Source organism: Molothrus ater, chromosome 27, assembly GCF_012460135.2.
Source record: "Molothrus ater isolate BHLD 08-10-18 breed brown headed cowbird chromosome 27, BPBGC_Mater_1.1, whole genome shotgun sequence".
Classification (NCBI taxonomy): Eukaryota; Metazoa; Chordata; class Aves; order Passeriformes; family Icteridae; genus Molothrus; species Molothrus ater.
The window spans coordinates 5,683,486-5,702,435 of NC_050504.2; the positions used below are offsets into that span (position 1 = coordinate 5,683,486).

At 67.3% G+C, this 18,950-nt stretch overlaps 1 protein-coding gene across 1 annotated transcript in view; it reads left to right on the plus strand.

The window, feature by feature from the left end:
- Positions 1–188: 188 nt before the first annotated feature.
- The window catches only part of ARHGAP23 (Rho GTPase activating protein 23), a 28,418-nt gene continuing 9,656 nt past the window's right edge, over positions 189–18,950 (plus strand). The window contains exons 1-7 of the mRNA XM_036398880.1: positions 189–277; positions 12,833–13,012; positions 15,251–15,275; positions 15,905–15,997; positions 16,338–16,416; positions 16,650–16,704; positions 17,469–18,897. Coding sequence (XP_036254773.1) covers positions 227–277; positions 12,833–13,012; positions 15,251–15,275; positions 15,905–15,997; positions 16,338–16,416; positions 16,650–16,704; positions 17,469–18,897 — 1,912 coding nt within the window. The 5' untranslated portion in view covers positions 189–226. The remainder of the gene's footprint in view (positions 278–12,832; positions 13,013–15,250; positions 15,276–15,904; positions 15,998–16,337; positions 16,417–16,649; positions 16,705–17,468; positions 18,898–18,950) is intronic.

An 18,950-nucleotide genomic window follows, 5' to 3' on the forward strand; every position in this document is an offset into this window, starting at 1 on the left:
GCCCGCCGCCGCGGGCGCCCGGAGGAGGCGGAGCCGCGACCGGGGCCGGGGCCGCCGCCGGCCCAGCCCGAGCCGAGCCGAGCCCGAGCCGAGCCGAGCCGGACCGCGCCGTGCGGGGCCGCGCCGGGCCGAACCCAGCGGGAGCGCGCGGGCAGCGCCGTGCGGGGCCGTGCCGAGCCGAGCCGTGCGGAGCCGGGCCGGGCCGAGCCGAGCCCGCCGCGCCCCGATGAATGGGATCGCCTTCTGCCTGGTCGGGATCCCGCCGTCCGCCCCCGCGGTGAGCGACACCGGCGGCACCGGGGAGGCGGCAGCGGGGACCGGGAGCGGCGCTGGGGGGAACTGGGCGGACTGGGGGGGTGTGGGCTCGGCGGAGCGGGGTCTGCGAGGAACTGGGGGATACTGGGCGGACTGGGGAGGGATAGGCTCGGGGAAATGGGGTCTGGGAGGAAATGGAGATAACGCTGAGCTGTAGGTCTGGGGGAATGGGGACCGGGGGAACTGGGAGGTACTGGGAGAGTGCGGGGCCGGGACTGGGAGTGCTGGGATGGCGCCGAGGTCTGGCAGCGCGGCCGGGTGTTGGGTGATGCCCCTCGGGGACCGGACCGGGACCGAGCCGGTTCTGCGGGGCTGGACTGTGGGTCAGGGCCGGCGGGACCGGGGGTGTCCGGCCACCCACGCCACGCCACAGGCGCTGCTGGCCGCGGTGGCCTGTCCGCAGCCACAGCGGCGTCGTGGCAGGGCGGAGGGGCTGCGGCGCCTGGATCCGGCCCCGGAGCCGAGGGGGAGACCCCGGGAAAGAGCTGCCCCTTCCCGGGACGGGCCCACGGACACCCACGCACTTCCTCCGAAACTCCCGGCCGGGCTGGCTCCGTGCGGCTCCGGCGGGTCCATCCCCGACAGCGCTCGCCTCTGGGCAGGCAGCAGCCCCCGGCGTGCCCAGGAGCTCCTGGAGGTCAAATCCAACCCCCCGGCCCCGAGCAGCCCCCCAGGATCTGCTGACCCGCGGGTGGGCATCGGCATCGCCCGGCGCCGCTGCCCCGGAGGGCGATTCCCGTCTCCCGGCGGTGGTGCCAAGGAAGGCCAGCCCAGCCCTGGCTAAATCCCCATTTCCTGCCCGTTTTATGCCAGATCCCGGCGAAACCTTGGCGTGGGGATGAGGACAGCGCTGGGGGACCTGGGGCGGGGGTCTGGTGGCCGTGGGGACCCCGCGGTGTGGGACTGGCACATCCTGGCCCCAGAGCTGCATTTGTCCCTCAGTTCCTGGTTGTTTGAGCTCGGCTTCCTCGGCCCCGGCCATGGGGGAATTAACCGGCCTGAAAGGGTTAATTGGGGTGTGCGGAGTGGCCCGGGGATGAGGAGCTGCTGAGCATTAATCATGGTTCCTCCTGGACCCGTCCCTGCTTACCCCGTACCGCTGAGTGCCGGCGCTCGGAATTTTGGGATGGGTGTGTGTGTGTGTGTGTGTGTCTGAATCTTGGAATCGGCTTTTCTGCTGCGTTTTGGGGTGAAATGTGCCCTCCTGGGGAGCGGCACCTGGGGCAGGGCTCGAGTTGCTGATTTGGGGTGATTTGGGTTGCTGGGGGATTTGGGGCACCGGGGGATTTGGGGCGCTGGGGCATTTGGGGTGACTTTGGAGGGGTTCATTACTCACCACGTGTGGGGATGAAGGCTCTTTGCCATCCTCCCGTGAGAATTTAGTGCTGTGCCAGCAGAAATCCTGCCCGGCAGCCGCCCCTAGGGCTGCGTGTCAGGGACGGTGTCCCACTGTCCCCAAGGCCCTCACCCCTTCATGGCTCCTGCCCCCGAACCCTTTCTGCTGTCTCTGCTTTACAAATTGAATTTCTTCCCCCCTTTTCCCCCCCCCTCCACCCCCTTTCTCTCTGAACCCTGAACTTGAAATACAGGAAAAGCCTGTGCTCGGGGCTGCTGCCGCAATCCCGCCTCGCCAGCGCGAAACCTGGCACGGGCACCGGGCTGGGCCACGCGGTGCCACCCCGGGGTCCCGCCGGTCACCCTGGGCTTGTGGCAGCCAGGGCTCTGAGCTCCGCGCTTTAACCCTGGCGTGTCCCGTGCCACCGCTGGCAGGGGGACGGGGGGAGATGGGTGATCCCAAACCCCCCGGGGCTGGCAGCCCAGCCCGCTGCCATCACCCAGGGTCAGCTGCCAGGCTGGGCCTTATGTGGGGCTTGGGGACGGTGGGTTTGGGGAGTTTGGGTTTGGGGACGGTGGGTTTGGGGGCTTTGGGTTTGGGGACTTTGGGTTTGGGAATTTGGGTTTGGGGACTGTGGGTTTGGGGACTTTGGCATGGGGGGAACAGCTTGTGGGGGATGCTGAGTGTGGGACCAGCTCCAAACTGGAGTTTGGAGCCTCTCCCCAGTTCACGTGGAGCCACTCACTGGGAGAAAGCACACGGGGATGAGGGGGGCTGTCCTGGGAAGCTGCCGAGCCCTGGGATGGCCTTTTATTCTCATTAAAAGGGAAAAAAACAGGATTAGGTTTCAAGTCGGTGCCGTCCCATTAATAAACCAAGTTTGTCTTCGGCAAGGCAGCAAGACCTGATTTAAAAAGGAATGGAGATAGATGACCTATTTTAAGCTCTCAAGTTGGAAAATATCGACCTGGCTGCCTCCAGCCTGCCAGCGGCGGGGCCGGCTGTGCCAGCTGGGCCACAACGCGCTCCCAAAACCTGCCTGGATATCCCTAAACCTGCCTGGCTCCCCCAAAACCCTCCTGGATATCCCTAAGCCTGCTTAGTTATCCCAAAACCTGCCTGGATATCCCTAAACCTGCCTGGCTCTCCCAAAACCCTCCCGGATATCCCTAAACCCTCCTGGATATCCCTAAGCCTGCTTAGTTATCCCAAAACCTGCTGGATATCCCTAAACCTGTTTGGTTATCCCAAAACCCTCCTGGATATCCCTAAACCTGTTTGGTTATCCCAAAACCCTCTTGGACCTCCCAAAACCCACCCGGCTATCCCAAAACCTGCCTGGTTATCCCAAAACACTCCCAGTTCTCTCAAAACCCACCTGGCTCTCTCAAAACCCTCCTGGCTCTCTCAAAACCCTCCTGGCCATCCCAAAACCTGCCCAGCTCTCCCCAAACCTGCCCGGCTATCCCAAAACCCGCCCAGCTCAGGATGCCCCAGGTGGTTCCTTCAAAGGCGCCACCGACCTCCTGCCTGGAGCTCCTGGAGCGGTCGCTGCTTTCTCCCCAGGAGTTCATTAAGGCCTCGCCAGCTGCCAGCCCGGCACTCCTTGGCGTGGCGCAAGAGCCGCGGCGGCGCGGTCCCAGCTCGGTGCCACCGCGGCCGCGCCGGGATCGGCCGCATTCCCCATGGCTTCGGTGTCACCAGGGCTGGGGAGAGGTTTTTGGGGTGGTTTTAAGGGTGGGGGGTGTTGGGGTGTGGGGTCGGCCCCGATCTTTGGGGGGTGAAGCTGGAGCTGGGCTGGCCTTGGGGAAGAGGGGGTGAGTTGTCCCAAAGTGACCAAAATGAGGTAGTGGTGACCACGGGGATGGCCCTGGTGACCATGGGGATGGCCCTGGTGGCCGTGGGGATGGAGCCTGGTGACCGTGGGGATGGAGCCTGGTGACCACGGGGATGGCCCTGGTGACCACGGGGATGGCTCTGGTGACCACGGGGATGGGGCCTGGTGGCCGTGGGGATGGAGACTGGTGACCGTGGGGATGGAGACTGGTGACCATGGGGATGGAGACTGGTGACCATGGGGATGGCCCTGGTGACCATGGGGATGGAGCCTGGTGACCATGGGGATGGGGCCTGGTGGCTGTGGGGATGGAGCCTGGTGACCGTGGGGATGGAGCCTGGTGACCACGGGGATGGCTCTGGTGACCACGGGGATGGCCCTGGTGGCCGTGGGGATGGAGACTGGTGGCCGTGGGGATGGCTCTGGTGACCATGGGGATGGGGCCTGGTGACCATGGGGATGGCTCTGGTGACCGTGGGGATGGCTCTGGTGACCATGGGGATGGGGCCTGGTGGCCGTGGGGATGGCCCTGGTGGCCGTGGGGATGGAGCCTGGTGACCGTGGGGATGGCCCTGGTGGCCATGGGGATGGGGCCTGGTGACCATGGGGATGGCCCTGGTGGCCATGGGGATGGCCCTGGTGACCATGGGGATGGCCCTGGTGACCATGGGGATGGAGACTGGTGGCCGTGGGGATGGAGCCTGGTGACCACGGGGATGGCCCTGGTGGCCGTGGGGTGGCTCTGATGATGACGGGGATGGCCCTGGTGACCGTGAGGATGGACCCTGCTCTTGCCCAGTAGAATCCGTTTCCCAAACACAGCAGGAAGGATTTGGGATTCTGGGAACCTTCCCAGGCTAGGGAACAGGTTCCTGCCATAGCCCTGAGCCCCAGGCTCGTGTCCCCTTCAGTGGCCAGCCATGTCCCCATCGCCCCTCTGGTCACCCACCACCGGTGGCACCCCCCGACCTGTCACCGCACACCCCGGGGTGCCCACGGTGACCGTCCCCCCCCCGCTATCCCCCGAGGGCCACAGAGGGTCCCTTGATGGGGCCGAGCGCGTGGGGCAGCCCCGGGGCGGGTGGGACGGAGCGCGGTGGCTTGGGGGACAATCGGGCCATTGTCGCACATCGTTGTGGCACATAGTGGCTCTTTCTGTGCGCGCCGGGCGGGGGCCGGGCTGCGGTGCCAGCGCTTTCAGGGCCAAGCGTGGTCCCCAGCGGGGCTGGCGGTGACTGGTGTGGCAGCAAGGGCAGGACATCGATGTCCCCGGCCGGGGAGGGGACACGGACTGGACGTTCGGCCATGGACGCGTGTGGGATGAGGAAAAATGTTGGGCTGCTCCGAATCCCAGGGAAACGCTGCTGGGGTGCTGCTGGAGCTCGGTGTCCCCAAAGCCGTGTCCCCAAAGCCGCCTCCTGTCCACGCTGTGGCCGGGGGAAGCTCAGGGCCCCTTTTGGCTCCTTATTTCCACCATCCAGTGAGGGCTGTGGGGTTTGTGCTCCCTCCCAAACCCTCAGGTGTCACCCCACGGGTGTCCCTCACATCTCTGGGGGGTTCATGGGGGGTTCCCCACCCCAGGCCCCCCATCCTTGAAGGGGGCAGGGGCTGGAAGGAGCTGCAGCCTCCCCCTGACCTCCGTGGGCTGGGTTTTCCACGCAAGGTGCCTCTGGAGCCGCCGGAGGAAATGGCTCATTGTTAGCCCGGCTGAAAAAAACAGAGACCCGAAAAACGGCCCTAATGAGGCCAGCTTCTATTTGAGGGTTTGCATGGGAAAAACAGGAAACAGAATCCTGTTACTTTTCTAGGGCCCACTGCCGATAACGCCGTTTGTAGGATGGGGCTGAGGAGGAGGAGGAGGAGGAGGAGCTGGCGATGAAGGCAGCCCCAGCACGGCCTTGGTGGTCCTGCTCCCTCCTGGGCTGGGGGATGAAAACTCCTCCTTGGAGTGGCTCTGGCTCCGTGGTTCCCGTCTTTGTGCTGACTCTGGTGTGTCCCCAGCCTTGTCCCTGCCTCGGGGCTGCTGGCACTGGGTGTGGGGACAATCCAGGAGGGGTGAGGAGCTGGGAGGGCTGGGATGTGGGGATGGACAGAGCATGGCGCTGGGGAGAGGGGGTGGCTGCCTAAAGTGTCCCCAGAACTGGCCCTGGCTGTCCTGGGATGTGTCCTGTGGGTCTGTCCCCTGTCCCCACCACCCGTGGGACTCGGGAGGGCTGGGATGGAGCCAGGGCCTGCCCTGGAGTTGTGACGGGGAGGATCTGCGTGGATGCTGTCACTTCAGCGCGGTGACATCGGCTGGTGACACCTGCGGGGCTGTTCACAGGGACAATCCAACAACCGCAGCCCAGGAATGCCACCAGGGATGCCAGCAGCCATGGGGACCTGCAGGGACAGTGCCACGTGGCCAGAGAGCCACAACGGGCACCAGGAGAGGCCGGGAAAGGGAATGGGGCTCTGGGATTCCCAGATTTCTCTGGATATGGCAGCAGGGACCCCCTGTCCGGGTGAACAGGAGCTGCTGCTTCCAGATGTGTGAGGAACGGGATTCCTGTGGGTCCAGGGATGGCATCTCGGGGTGACAGTGCCAGGAGGGAGCTGGGTTTGGTTTGGTGACAGGATGGAGCCACCAGGGATGGGCCAGGGAGGGGACGCAGTCCAGGGAAAAATCGGTGTGGGAAGGAAATGAAGGGAGGAAGGGAGGAAGGGAGGAAGGGAGGAAGGGAGGAAGGGAGGAAGGGAGGAAGGGAGGAAGGGAGGAAGGGAGGAAGGGAGGAAGGGAGGAAGGAAGGAAGGAAGGAAGGAAGGAAGGAAGGAAGGAAGGAAGGAAGGAAGGAAGGAAGGAAGGAAGGAAGGAAGGAAGGAAGGAAGGAAGGAAGGAAGGAAGGAAGGAAGGAAGGAAGGAAGGAAGGAAGGAAGGAAGGAAGGAAGGAAGGAAGGAAGGAAGGAAGGAAGGAAGGAAGGATTTCGTTCCCCGTGTTAACACCCAGGAATGTCACAGGGACGGTTGGTGGCTTCTCCTCGGCTCCGGTGTCACCCGGGCAGTGTCACCACCCCATTCCCGGCTGCTCTGGGGGTGATGAGGATGTGGATGTGGGTCCTTGGCTGGTGTGGGGTGGATTTGGGGGCAGGACAGTGCCCATCCACCCTCAGTGCTGGGTCTCCTGTGGAATCCCCGTCCTGGGCTGTCCTCAGAGGTGGCAGTGAGGACAAGGACACCCAGCCCTGGGCCCCGGTGGCTTTTCCATGTCCCCCATGATGTCTGAGAGGTTTTTGGGGTCCCAGTGGTGCCGTGAGGGGCTCGGGGGGTGCTGTTGACAGCCAGGCCGTGGGAAAAGAGGCTGTTGGGAATCTCCATGGATGCCTGGAGCCAACCCCAGCACTCCCACCCTCCCAGGGCTGGTGCATCCATCCTGAGGGATCCTCCCCGGGCTGGCACCTGGCACAGGGAGGCACCTGGGGCGTTTCTCTCTGTGACTGAGGTGGTTTTTTCTCCTTTTCCCTCCTTTTTCCTCCTTTCCCCGGTGCTGCTACTCCTGCCTGGGATGTACCTCCCGCTCCCAGGGCTCCCACCCTGCTTTCCCCCCAGTCCCAGTGGGATCCAGCTGTGTGGAATTGGGGTGGGGGCGTTCCAGGGGCCCGGAGCGTCCCGGGGGGCGCTGCAGCGGGGCCAGCACCCCCCCAAAATCCCCGCTGAGCTGCAAAGCTCCTCAGCCCCGGTTCGAGTTAAAGAGAATTAAAATGCTTTCTCCCGCCGATCCCTAATCCCCGCGGCTGCGGCAGGGCCGGCAGGGGTGCCCGGATGCTCCCGGCGTGGTCACCTGTCCCCAGCCCCGTTCTGCTGTCACTTCACCCCCCCTCCCCAGGGCAGGCCCGGCTGCCGGAGCATCCCCGCCCTGCCCGGCTCCTGCCGGCAGGGGAGCATCGATCTCGGCTCTTCTTGGGGGTGCAGCCCCGCCCAGACGCTGCCTGGAGCCCGGGGAGGGCGTGTGGGACCCCCGACCCCCTTCCCCACCGCAGCTTTGCCATAAAAGGGCTGGAAGTGGGTTATTGTCTCAGCAGGGCTTTCTCCTCCTCCCAGATCCTATTAAAACCTCATTTTTCTGACCCTAATCTCAGCTGGCCCTTCTGGGGGGGGCGGATTAGTGGTCGTGTCCCCCCCTCCGCGGCCGCGCTGGGTCCGTGCGGGAGAAGCGCGGCCGGAGGGGGGCGGCTCTGTGGCCGCGGTGGTGGCAGCGCTGTCGCTGTCGCTGTCGCCGTCGCTGTCGCTGTCGCTGTCGCTGCCCAAAGGGTGACGTTATCCCCGCCGCGTGCCAGGGCGATGGCGCCGCTGGCAGGGACAGCTGGTGACATGTCCCCAGCTGGGAGCAGCGGCTGCAGCCCCGCGATGTCACCGCGCTCCGGGCGGCGTGGGGCGGCAGGGGTGGGACAGGGGGGTGGCATCGGGGTCAAATGTGGGCATCCCTCAATACAGGGAGCAGGGCCCTGTGTCCCCCTGGCCGTGTGTCCCTGTCCATGTGTCCCCCTGGCCGTGTGTCCCTGTCCATGTGTCCCCCATCCATGTCCCTCTATCTGTGTGTCCCTGTCTGTGTGTCCCTCCATTCATGTGTCCCCTGTCCGTGTCCCCGTCCACGTCCCCTGTCTGTGTCCCCTGTCCGTGTGTCCCCCTGGCCACGTCCCCTGTCCATGTGCCCTGGCCGTGTCCCTGTGCATGCCGGGAGCTCCCTTTGCAGCGTATTTAGGACACTCCTGTGCAAACGGAACGTTCTGGAAGGCGTCCAGGCCGCTCGCATTCCTCGGGGTGGAATCTGCCCCCGCCAGCGCCGCCTGACCTTTCCCGCTTTGGGCTGCGGGAACAATCCCAGGGACCGTCCCCTCCCTGTCCCCCCACCAGGGCTCGGGGACCCCTCCCCAGCCCCCTCCGGGCGGCCGGGGCAGCTCAGCACCACCGTGAGGGGCAGGGGGCAGTGCCGGGGTGGCACCCATTGTCCCCAGCTGTCCCGGGTGGGTCCAGCCCCCCGTTCCCGGCTGGATTTCCCCACCGAGCCAGGAGGCGAAGCCCCCCCAGGGCTGTTTGCACTCTCAGCCTGGTCCGGCTGCTCCAGCCGGGCAGCTCTGTGAGCTGGGACAAGCCAGCGCCTGTCCCCGGGCTGCGGTGAGGCCGCTGGGCTGGCTCAGGGACAGACCCCGGGCACAGGCCCCGGGTGACACAGTGGTGGCCCCGGGGGTGCTGCTGGCAGCGTTTGGCTCCCTCGTGTCCCCATCCCGGTTTGTCGCGGCTGTGCAGCTTTGGAGGCACCGAGATGGTGCCCCGGGAAGGCAGAGGGGTGCCTGGGGACACCTTGGGTCCTTGGGGACACAGCTGCCACCAGGCCACGCCACCCAGCCGGCCTCAGGGTGGGTGCTGGAGCTGTTTTGGGGCAGATCCGCGTCACCTGGGGGGGGGACACTGGGGACATTCTGGCCACGGCAGCGTGTCCCCGTGTACCCGCATTCCATGTCCCCGTGTCCCCGCATTCCGTGTCCCCTCCATGTCCCCGTGTCCCCGCATTCCGTGTCCCCTCTGTGTCCCCGCATTCCGTGTCCCCGTGTCCCCGCATTCCGTGTCCCCGTGTCCCTGCATTCCGTGTCCCCTCGCTGGTGCCCACCTGGGGGTGTGGGGCATCCCCCTGGCGGGGCGGGGACAGCCGGGGGTGCCCGGCCCGGGCCCGCGGGGCTGCAATGCCAGCAATGCCCGGCATTTCCCGGCGTGGCCTCCAGCACGGCAGGAATGCGGCCGGGACCCCCTCGAGCGGGGCCGGGGACGGGCAGGGCGGGAGGGGACAGCGCAGGGGACGCTGCCAGCCCCAAGCCGAGCTGTGCCGGGCTCCCCGAGGTGCCGCTCTTCTCCTGATCCCTCCCAGATTTTGTCTGCCGCGGGGGGCGGTGGTGTCGCTGTGCCTGGGGGACGACAGGGGACCCGCCACCCCTGGGTATCCCCCAAAACGAGAGGTGGGGTTGGGGGTGCTCTCGGTTTAATTCCAGCTGGGAATTGTCCTTGGAGCATTTTTTTTTTAATTTTAAAATTGGTTTTATTTTTTTAAATTTAAAATTATTTAAATTTTTTTTAATATATATTTTTAAATTTTTTTGTCTCCTTTTTGCCACAGGCACTGAGAGGGCCGTGAGGGGCTGTGTGTGTCTCTGGGGGGATATTTACATTTTTGGCCTCCACGGGGCTGTTTTGGTCTCCCGGGGGGATTTTGATCCTCGGGGTGCAGCACATGTGTCCCCCTCACCCCCCACTGCCGGGGGGGGGACAGAGAGGGGACCTGGGGTGTCCCGCAGCCCCCCCAGCTCTCCGCGGTGGTGACAGAGGGTGACAACTCTCTTCGTGTCCCCGGCATCGCCCGGTGCCCTGCGGAAAGGAAGGAAGGAAGGGGCCGGGAGGAGGGAGAGGAGGAAGCGGGGAGGGTGGGATGCTGCCCGGGGTGATGGAGGAAGAAGGGGGCGGATTGAAAAAAAAAAAAAAAAAAAGGGAAAAAAATGAAACGGAAAAAAAAATAAGGGAAAAAAAGAAGAAGAAAAAAGGGAAGATCCTGGCAAAGTGACACCGGGGGCGGCGGGCGGGGGCGCTGGGTGCGGGGGTCTGGCTGGGGGCGGTGGGCTGGGCACTGATCCCTGCCAGCAGCTGGGACTGTGGCTGCCCGCCCTCCCTGCGTCCTTCCCTCCCTCCCTCTTTCCCTCCCTCCGCCCGGGGCCGGGGGTGGCTGTGCCTGGGTGGGGGCTGTGTCGCTCGGGGGGGCTGAGCCAGCGAGCGAGCGCCGATGCGGGCGTGAGGCGGCTCCTCCGGCCCGCCGGCTCCGGCTGCCACCCCCATGGGGGTCCCGAGCCCGGCCTGAGAGCCCCGAGCGCCGCTGGGATGGTGCAGGAGAGCGCGGCCGGGGCGGCGCGGGGGTCGCGGCGGGCGCTGCGGGGTCGCTGCCGGCCCCCGCCGGCCCCCAGCCCCAAGCGGCTGTGGAGCGTGGAGCGCTGCGGGAGGGGCTGGCGCCTGGAGCGGCCGGTCGGGGTGGATTGCAGCTCCCCGGAGCCCCGCTGCATCTGGCTGAGCAGCCTGCGCCGCCACGCCGCCGGGCCCGGGCCGAGAACCGAGCGGTGCCGCCGGGTGAGAGCCGCGGAGGGGGCGAGGATCCGGGAGGGTGCGGAGGGGTCTCAGGAGGGGGGGGGTGTCTGTCACAGCCCCCGGTGGCCGTGTCTCCCCTTGGTCCCCTCCTGCGCCCGAGCAGGGTCCGGCTCCCGGGTCCTGCTCCTCCTGCGCCGTGTCCGGGGTGGGGACAAATGCCGAGCCCCGGGGCGGGGGGACACTGGCAGGACGGGGGGGACACTGGCAGGAGGGACCTGTCCCCACGGTGTCCCCACGGGGGGGGCTCGGTGCCGTGGGGGGCAGGGGCTTGGTGACACCTGTGCTGGGGGTGGAGGGGCTCACAGGGATTGGGGTGACCCAGCTGCGGGGTCTGGATGATCAAGGGGCTGCCCCATCCCTGCAGCGCTGATGGGAGGGGGATTTGGGGCTGCTGGGGTGAGGATGCAGCTGGGGGAGTGCAGCAGGAGCCACCAGGGCGAGGCCAGAATCGAGCCAGAAATTTGGGAGGAGGGACAGGGCTCTGAGGACAAACGGCTGAGGTGACAAACTGTCTGGCGGAGCTGGAGCATCTCAGCCAGCACTGGGTGGCTGCCCGAGGCCACAACCGCACGCTTCAAAACCCAAAACCTCCAAATCCAGGCGGTGGAGAGGGAAACTGAGGCAGAGCAGCCAGGCGGGACGGTCACCTCACACCTGGGGACGCGTCCCTGATCTGGAGCCGCCCGCACGGCCGCGACACGGGGACACGTCCCTGTCCCCGCGGGCCGTTGGTGTCGGCAGCCCTCGCTGCTGCCGGGCCTGTCCGTGCCGGTTACCATCAGCGGGGCACATTCAGCTGTCAGCTTAAAAATAATCCGGCGAGCCGGGGCCGGCACAAAGGAGGGCGCAGATGGGGCCGGGCGCCGCCGGGATGCTGCCGGCCCCGGGGCCGCGGGATGGGGTCCCCCGGGAGCGGGGGGCGCCTGTTGCCAGCTGGGTTGGGGTCATCCCCTGGGATTCGGCGGGGCGGGGAGGGGTTGTGGTGCTGGCAGAGGGGTCTTGTGGCTTTCCCATGGTGGTTCTGTGTGGTTTGGGGGGCAGCCGGTGTTTGGAGAGGGTCAAGGCGGTGGCAGAGGTGTGTGCTCAGCACAGGGACCCCGTTCTCAGGGGGACGAGACCCCCGTGGCCACCCCGGGCTCCGTGCAGGACGTGCTGGACCAGGGGCACAGCCCGGCCCTGCTGTCTGATCTCCCCACCGGCAGCAAAAAGGCCCACTCAGCACAGGCACACACAAAGGCTTTTTGTGCCTTGTCCCTTTGTGTCCCTTGTCCCCGTCCCCTCCCATCCATCGCTTCCACCCAGACAGCCCCTGAATTTTAACACCCTCATGCGAGCACGGGCTGACTCCGGCAGCAGGGAAGGAGCCAGGGCTTGGGCAGGGTCCCTGTGGATCCCTGCCTGGATCCCTGCCTGTCCCTCTGACTCCCACATTCCCAATTTCCCTGGATTTGGCAGAGCTGGGTGGTGCCAGGACATCAGGCAGCGCCCTCTGCTCCCCACGGCCCTGGAGCTGCTCCCACCCCAGCCAGATGTGCTGCCAGATGTGCAGCCACAGGGAGCAGCCTCGGCCCTCACCGGGGCTGTGCTGAGCCCTCCCAAGCCCATCCCATCGAACTCCAAGCTCCTGGAATTTGGAACCCAGGAGTTCATCCCAGGTGTTGGCACTCTGGCTGCTCCTCGGTGCCAGGAGAGGTGCCCGTGGCTGCTCCGGCTGTGTCACTGCCCCATTCCCTGTCCCAGCACTGGCACTGGGAGCTGTGGGATGGAGCCACATCCCCTTGGCACTGCTCTGGGCAGTGCCCCCTGCCAGGGCCCTGCCCCGTTTTGGGAAGCCTCACTCATCCCCCCACCTCCCAGGAAGCTCTTTCCGCCTTTGCCCGAGGTTATTGCTGTGGCATCGGGGACCCTTTGTCCCCAAGTGCCACATCCCGTCCCCTCATCTCCCCTCCTGGGTCCCATCCAGACCCCCAGGCACAGCTCATTTATTTTGATTTCCTTTCCATTCATCTCCTTCCCAAAGGCCCCACAGGAGGAGTCGGGGAGGGGGGGCTGGAATTCACTGGTGGGGGGCTGGGATTAGGGATGGGGGGGGGGTTTAGGAACGGGGCAGCTTTTGGGGCAGAGCTCAGCCCCATCCCGGGGCTTGGGAGCACATGGGGGTGACACCTTGTCCTTGTCCCTGCAGCCGACGCCGGGCCGGAGAGATGGGGCGTCCCCGAACGCCAACGCGCCCCCGGAGGGGGGGTCCTTCCCCTGGGTGGGGCCCAGGACGGTGGCGCTGCGCAAGAGCCCCCAGGGCGGCTTCGGCTTCACCCTGCGCCACTTCATCGTGTACCCTCCGGAGTCAGCCGTGCACTCGGCCAAGGTAGGGCCGGGATCCGTCCTGGAATGCGGCCCTGGAAGCGCTGGGTGCGGGATGAGGGCTGGGGGTGGGCAGGGCGGTGAGGAGTGCAGCATCCATTGCCTGCTCTGTTGGGATTCCTGGTGATCACCCCCTGTGGGGATCTCACCCTGGGATGGAGGAGCCCGTGGGGCTGCTGGAGCTGCTGGAAGACGAGCTCTGGGCAAGCAGCACCTCTGGAGACATCCCAGAGCCTTTTGGGATATGGGATTGTTTGTGGGAATGGAGAGGATCCATCAGCTCCCACCAAAAGCTTTGGCATCATGGGAACGGCAGGAAAAGGCACCTCGGAGCCCCTGGGGCCAACCAGGGCTGGCAGATTTTTAGTTCTCACTTTCCTGACTGTTGGTGGGGATTTTCCAACTGGATCTGCCCAGGGATCTGTGTTTTGGTCACCCCTCCGGGTGACGTTTTTTGGGAGGACACGACCCTGGCTTGGCACGTCTGAGCCCTGATCTGGGCAGTGCCTTTCCCCTCGAGGATGGAGAGATCCCATGGAGCCTCCCAGCAGCAGCTTCCAGCATGGATGGAGAGCCCTCCACACCCCGAGGCATGAACCAGCTCCAAACTCCTGGAATTCTGGAATTCGGAACCCCCTTCTCTCCCCATTTTCTGTGGATGACAAGAGAGGATAATCTGGGATCTGTGTGATCCCACACACCCCTTTCCCTGCTCCAGGCCGGGCCGATCCCTGGATCATCCCATCACCCCTGGAGCTCCACAGCTGCCCCACGGCCCCGGCTGCCCCACGGCCGGGCGCTGGCAGACAGGGAAGTGCCGTGGGAAGTGAGTCACAGGGTGGGGAGAGCCGACTCGCCGGAATCCCCGCTCGCCATCCTCCGGCACCTCCGGCATTTCCCAGGCTCCTCACTCTGCCTCTCCAACCCCTTCCTGCCTTCCTGCGCCCGGAGCGCGGCCCCGTCCCCGCCAGCGTGACTCTGCCGGCGAGAGATTTGTCATGGGAACGGCCTCAAGCTCCTCCAAACCCGCTCCCACATCTCCTCTGCCTTCCGAAAGATTGCTCCTGCCCCTCTGGGCACCGGGCTGAGCCCTGCCCGGGCGGCGGCACCCGGGGCCGCGTGGGATGGAGCCGGATCAGCGCCGGGAGCTGGAGATGCTCCTGGAAAGAGGCTGGGAATAGCTGCCGGCCGCGGTGCCGGCGGGGCAGGGCGCGGTGGGGCTGGCGCAGCAGCAGCAGCAGCAGCAGCCGCGGGGGCCGGCACCCCGCCAGCTCCGGGGGCTGAGTTTCGGTGGCTTGACTCAGCAGGGAGGGGACCGGGAGCCGCGCTCGCCAGCGCTCGCCGGGCTCATCGCCCTGGCAGCGGGGCTGCTGCGGTGCCCCCGGGGCCGGGAAGGGCTCTGGGGCGCCGCGGGGCGAGGACGGGCAGGGAGGGGCTGAGCCCATGCCCGCAGGGGCTCTCGCTGTGGCCGTGGAATGTGGCTGTTCCTTGGGCACCTGCTGCTCCTTGTGCCGGCAGTGTCGCACACTGGTGCCCTCCCGGCACCCTGGGGGGACCTGGCACCTTGGGGACATCAGGGCTGTGTCCCCACCGGCTGGGGGCTGTGGCCAGGCCTGTGCTGCCAGCCGGGCACGGAAAATGAGAATTCCCTTCCAGGTGCCCAGACCCCTCCTTGGGGGAATGTGAGACCCGCCCTGTGCCCCACCCCAGCCTGGCACCCCCCGCCCGGGCAGCGCGGCTCTGCTGAGGCTCCCCGCAGGGAGTTTGGGTTAAAAGGGCAGGGATTTGGCGCAATTCCCACCCCACGGCACAGACCAGTGCCCACTGCAGCCCTGGCAGCCCCCGCCGCGCACCGGGAGGCTGCAGGGATGGACAGGGATGAGGATTCATCCAGGATGGGATGGATCCCTCCCCTGGAACCCCACGGCAGGGCTTGGGCTCCCCGGGCCAGGCTCGGCGGCCCGGTGGGAAGGGTCAGATGCCACCCTGGGGCTGCCAGGCCCCTTCCTGCTCCCCTGCCCCAAACCCGGCCCCACACCGGCAGCTGGGTGCGGGGGGCTGCGCGGGTCCCGTGGGCGGGATCCGGTGTCGGGTGGTAATTTTAGTCGGGGGCAGCCGAGGGCAGGGGGACGCGCCGGTCCCGCAGGGGCTTCACGGGGCCGCCACCCCCTCGGTCCCCTCCCGGTCCCCTCGTCACGGCCCCGCCACCAAATCAATGCTTTTCTCTTTCTGTTTTTGGCAGGAGGAGGAGAATGGGAACCGAGCAGGTGAGCACCGGCACGGGGACCCTGGGGACAGTGGCACAGGGTGGCACAGGGTGGCACAGGGGAGAGGGGGGTGACGCGGCTGTCACAGCTCGCAGTGGATGTTGCTGTTGTTGTCACCGCAGCCCTGAATATCAGCTGGCGGTGAAGCCACGCGGGGCTTTGGTGGCAGCTTGGTGGCCCTTGGCGCCGGCCATGGGCTCGGTGTCCCCAATCCCCCCGGGATGTCACACCCGGAGGGGCTGCGGCGTGGCCAGCACCGGCCCCGGGCGAGCGCGGGGTCTCTGGGGACAGGGGCGCGGTGTCGCTGTCCCCTCCCGGAGGCTCAGGGTGACGCGAGCGAATGTGAAGGTGTCAGAACGGATCGGCGCTGGCGCGGTGACACGGCGCCGGGGCCGTGCTGCCCGGGCAGCCGCTGCCACGCCGGGCACCCGGTACCCAGCCGGGCTGGGGGCCCCGACCTCGCTCCAGGGGGGGTTTGGGATCCCCGGCGGGCACCGCGCCCTCCTGGCGGCTTCGGCTCTCGGGGGTGGTGGGGCCGGCGATCTGCGGGAGGACGGGAGGGGCTCCCCCGCCACGGGGCGGTGCTGGCTGCGGCGGCAGCTCCCTGACACGCTGTGCCCGCCGAGCAGGTCCCCCCCGGAGCCGCCTGGAGCCCATGGACACGATCTTCGTGAAGAACGTGCGGGAGGACGGGCCGGCGCACCAGGCGGGGCTGCGCACGGGTGAGCGGGGACGCGGAGCCGGGGGCGGCTCCCGGCTGCTCGCGGGATCCCGGGAATGCTCCGCCTCCTCTGCCGGGGAATTTCTTGCTTATTCTGCTCTTTTTCTGGCGTTCCTGCTCCTTTCTGACCCTTCTCTCTGGTTCTGAGAGCGCTCTGCTCTCTCTCGTCTTGGGGTGCTCAGAGCAGCCTTGGGGTCCCCGGGGGTTCTCTGGGTCTGGGGTCCCCCTTTGCTCCCTTTGCCAGGCGGGGTCTGGCTCACACCCTGCCCTGGATGACCGTGGGGACATCCAGGTGCCACCAGTCCCTCGTGGTGACACTGTCCCCTTCCCGGGCTCTGCAGGTGACCGGCTGGTCAAGGTGAACGGGGAGAGCATCATCGGGAAAACCTACTCCCAGGTGATCGCCCTGATCCAGAACAGGTGAGCGCCCTTCCTGGGAGGGGAGGTGACAGCATGGGGACATGTCACAGCAGGCTCTGTCCCTCTGGGTGTCACTGGGATGACAGGGGCCCTGAGGCGCTTGGGTGACCAGGGACAGGCAGCAAGGTGCTGTCACCATCGCGTGGGGACAGGGACGTTCATCTCGTGGGGGATCCAGCCAGGTGTGAGCCTGGGGACAGGTGGGACTGACGCCTCTGTCCCCTGTCCCACAGCGATGATGTCCTGGAGCTCTCCATCATGCCCAAGGATGAGGACATCCTCCAGCTGGTGAGTTTGCTGGGCAGGTGCCTGGAGGACACCGGGGGACACCTGGGGACACTTGGGGACAAGGGCTCCACCAGCATCCATGGAGGAGCAATGGGTGCAGAACTGGGGGTACGGGGGAAGGAACGGGGGGATGGGCCCTGTGGTTTTTGGGGGAGCACTCTCAGGCACAGCTGGCGGATGAATTGTCCCAGGTTTTGGGGTCTGGTTTGTCCTTGGACTCCCTCAAGTGGCTCTGCCATGGGTGGGCCAGGGTCTGGGGGTGACAGTGGCCCTGGCAGGGTGGCCTGAGCTGAGGGCTGTGCTTGGGGCTCCTCTTGGTGCCCCTCGCATCCCAGCTTGGATATTCGGTGGCTTTTGGGGTCCGCCACTGCCTGTGCCCAGCCTGGGGGCCCCTTCCCATATGGCTGGGGGGTTTTACAGGAGGGTCCCATTCTGTGCCTCTCTGGTCTCTGGGAATCCCCCAGCGTGGAGTCAGGGGCACGTGAAAAATGAGCCGGGATGGCCGTGAGCCGGGACGGCCGTGCCGGGGTATTTTAGGAAGGAGGGGAGGGGACAGCGGAAGGGCTGCGGCTGCTGCCAGCGCTGCTCAGAGCCGGGGGGGCCCCGTGGGAAAGTAGGATGGGTGTGGGGGGCTGCATCCAGCCCAGCTGACCCCACTGGAGGTTTGCTGAGGAGTTGGGGGATGCGGAGAGCATCCCTGCGGTGGGCGTGTGGAGGATTGTGACCCTGTCCCCCCTCCCTGACCCGCTGTCCCCCGTCCCCAGGCCTATTCCCAGGACGCCTACCTGAAGGGCAACGAGCCGTACTCCGGGGGGGCTCAGAGCATCCCCGAGCCCCCTCCCATCTGCTACCCACGGAAAACGTACCCCTTCCAGGCCCGGGGTGCCGAGCCCGCCCCGGGCCAGCCGCCGGACCCCCGCGCCCCCCGCTCGGCCACCACCGGTCCCTCGTCCCCGCTCGGCGCCCGCAGCAGCGACACCGGCGGCAGCCCCGCGCACCGCCCCGAGGAGCCGCAGCCCGGGGGTCCCCCCCCGCGCCCCGCCGCACCCCACGGGCACCCCGGCTCCTTCTCCCGCCCCGCCTGCCCCGCCAGCGTCCCATCCTCCGTGCCCGACCGCTACGGGATGTCCCCCGCCACCGCCTCCTGCTACGGCGTCCCCAAGCACCTCCCGGAGCACCGGACTCACTGCGGCTTCAAGGAGGGCACCGGGCGGCCGCCCCGGGACGTGTCGGGAGCCCAGCGTGCGCCCGGCCGCCAGGAGTGCCAGCAGGCGCTGTCGCGCTGGTTCTGCAGCCAGGAGCCGCGGCGCAGCGCCTCGGAGGAGCGGCGGCACGCCATGCCCCGCTACCGCAGCGTGTCCCACGACCGCCTGGGCGGCTCCGGGCCCGCGGCCCCACAGCGGGGCTGGCCCCACAGCGCCTCGCACGACACCCTGCTGCAGCCCAGCCGCGAGGGCTGGGCCCCCCGCGCCCGCTCCGACCACTACCTGGGCAGGTACGGGCGCTCCATGGAGGCGCTGGAGCCCGGCGCGCTGCTCGCGTCGCACCTCGACCGCTCCGCGTGGCCGCCCGAGAGGCTCTGCCGGGCCGCTGTCGCTGCCACCGCGACCGCCGGGCCGCCCGTCCCGCCCGGTTCCTTCGCCGCTTCCTCCTCCTCCTCCTCCTCATCGCGGGAGCCGGTGCAGAAGCACCCGTCGCAGCCCAACCTGCCGAGCGCGGATGACTCGGGCTACATCGGCTACCGCAGCTACAGCCCGTCCTTCCAGCGCCGCACTGGGCTGCTGCACGCCCTGTCCTGCCGCGACCCTGCCTTCGGGGGGCTGCCCACCTTCAGCATCGCGCAGCGGGCCGTGGCCCCGCTCAGGGACAGCGCGGTCAGCCCCGCCAGCCCCCCCGCGGCCGCCCCGGCCGTGCCCAGCGCGCCCCGGGAGCCGCGGCCGGAGGGCGGCCGCGGGTCCGAGCAGCCGGAGGAGCGCCGGGAGGAGGTGGTGCTGCGGCAGAAGCCGCCCACGGGCCGCAAGATGCCCGCGCCGCTGCGGCAGATGAACTTTGTGTTCCCCGAGGGGGTGAAGGAGACGGACATTTGTGACCCCGCCGCGGGCAGAGGGGACAGGCCGGGCAGCGAGCGGTCGGGCCGGCGAGTGGCTCCCCTGGCGGCCCCCGAGGACTCGCTGGCATCCATCCCCTTCATCGGTGAGTGCAGGGGGGCCTGCTGGTCACCTCCGGGAAGGGATTTAGGGGGTCCT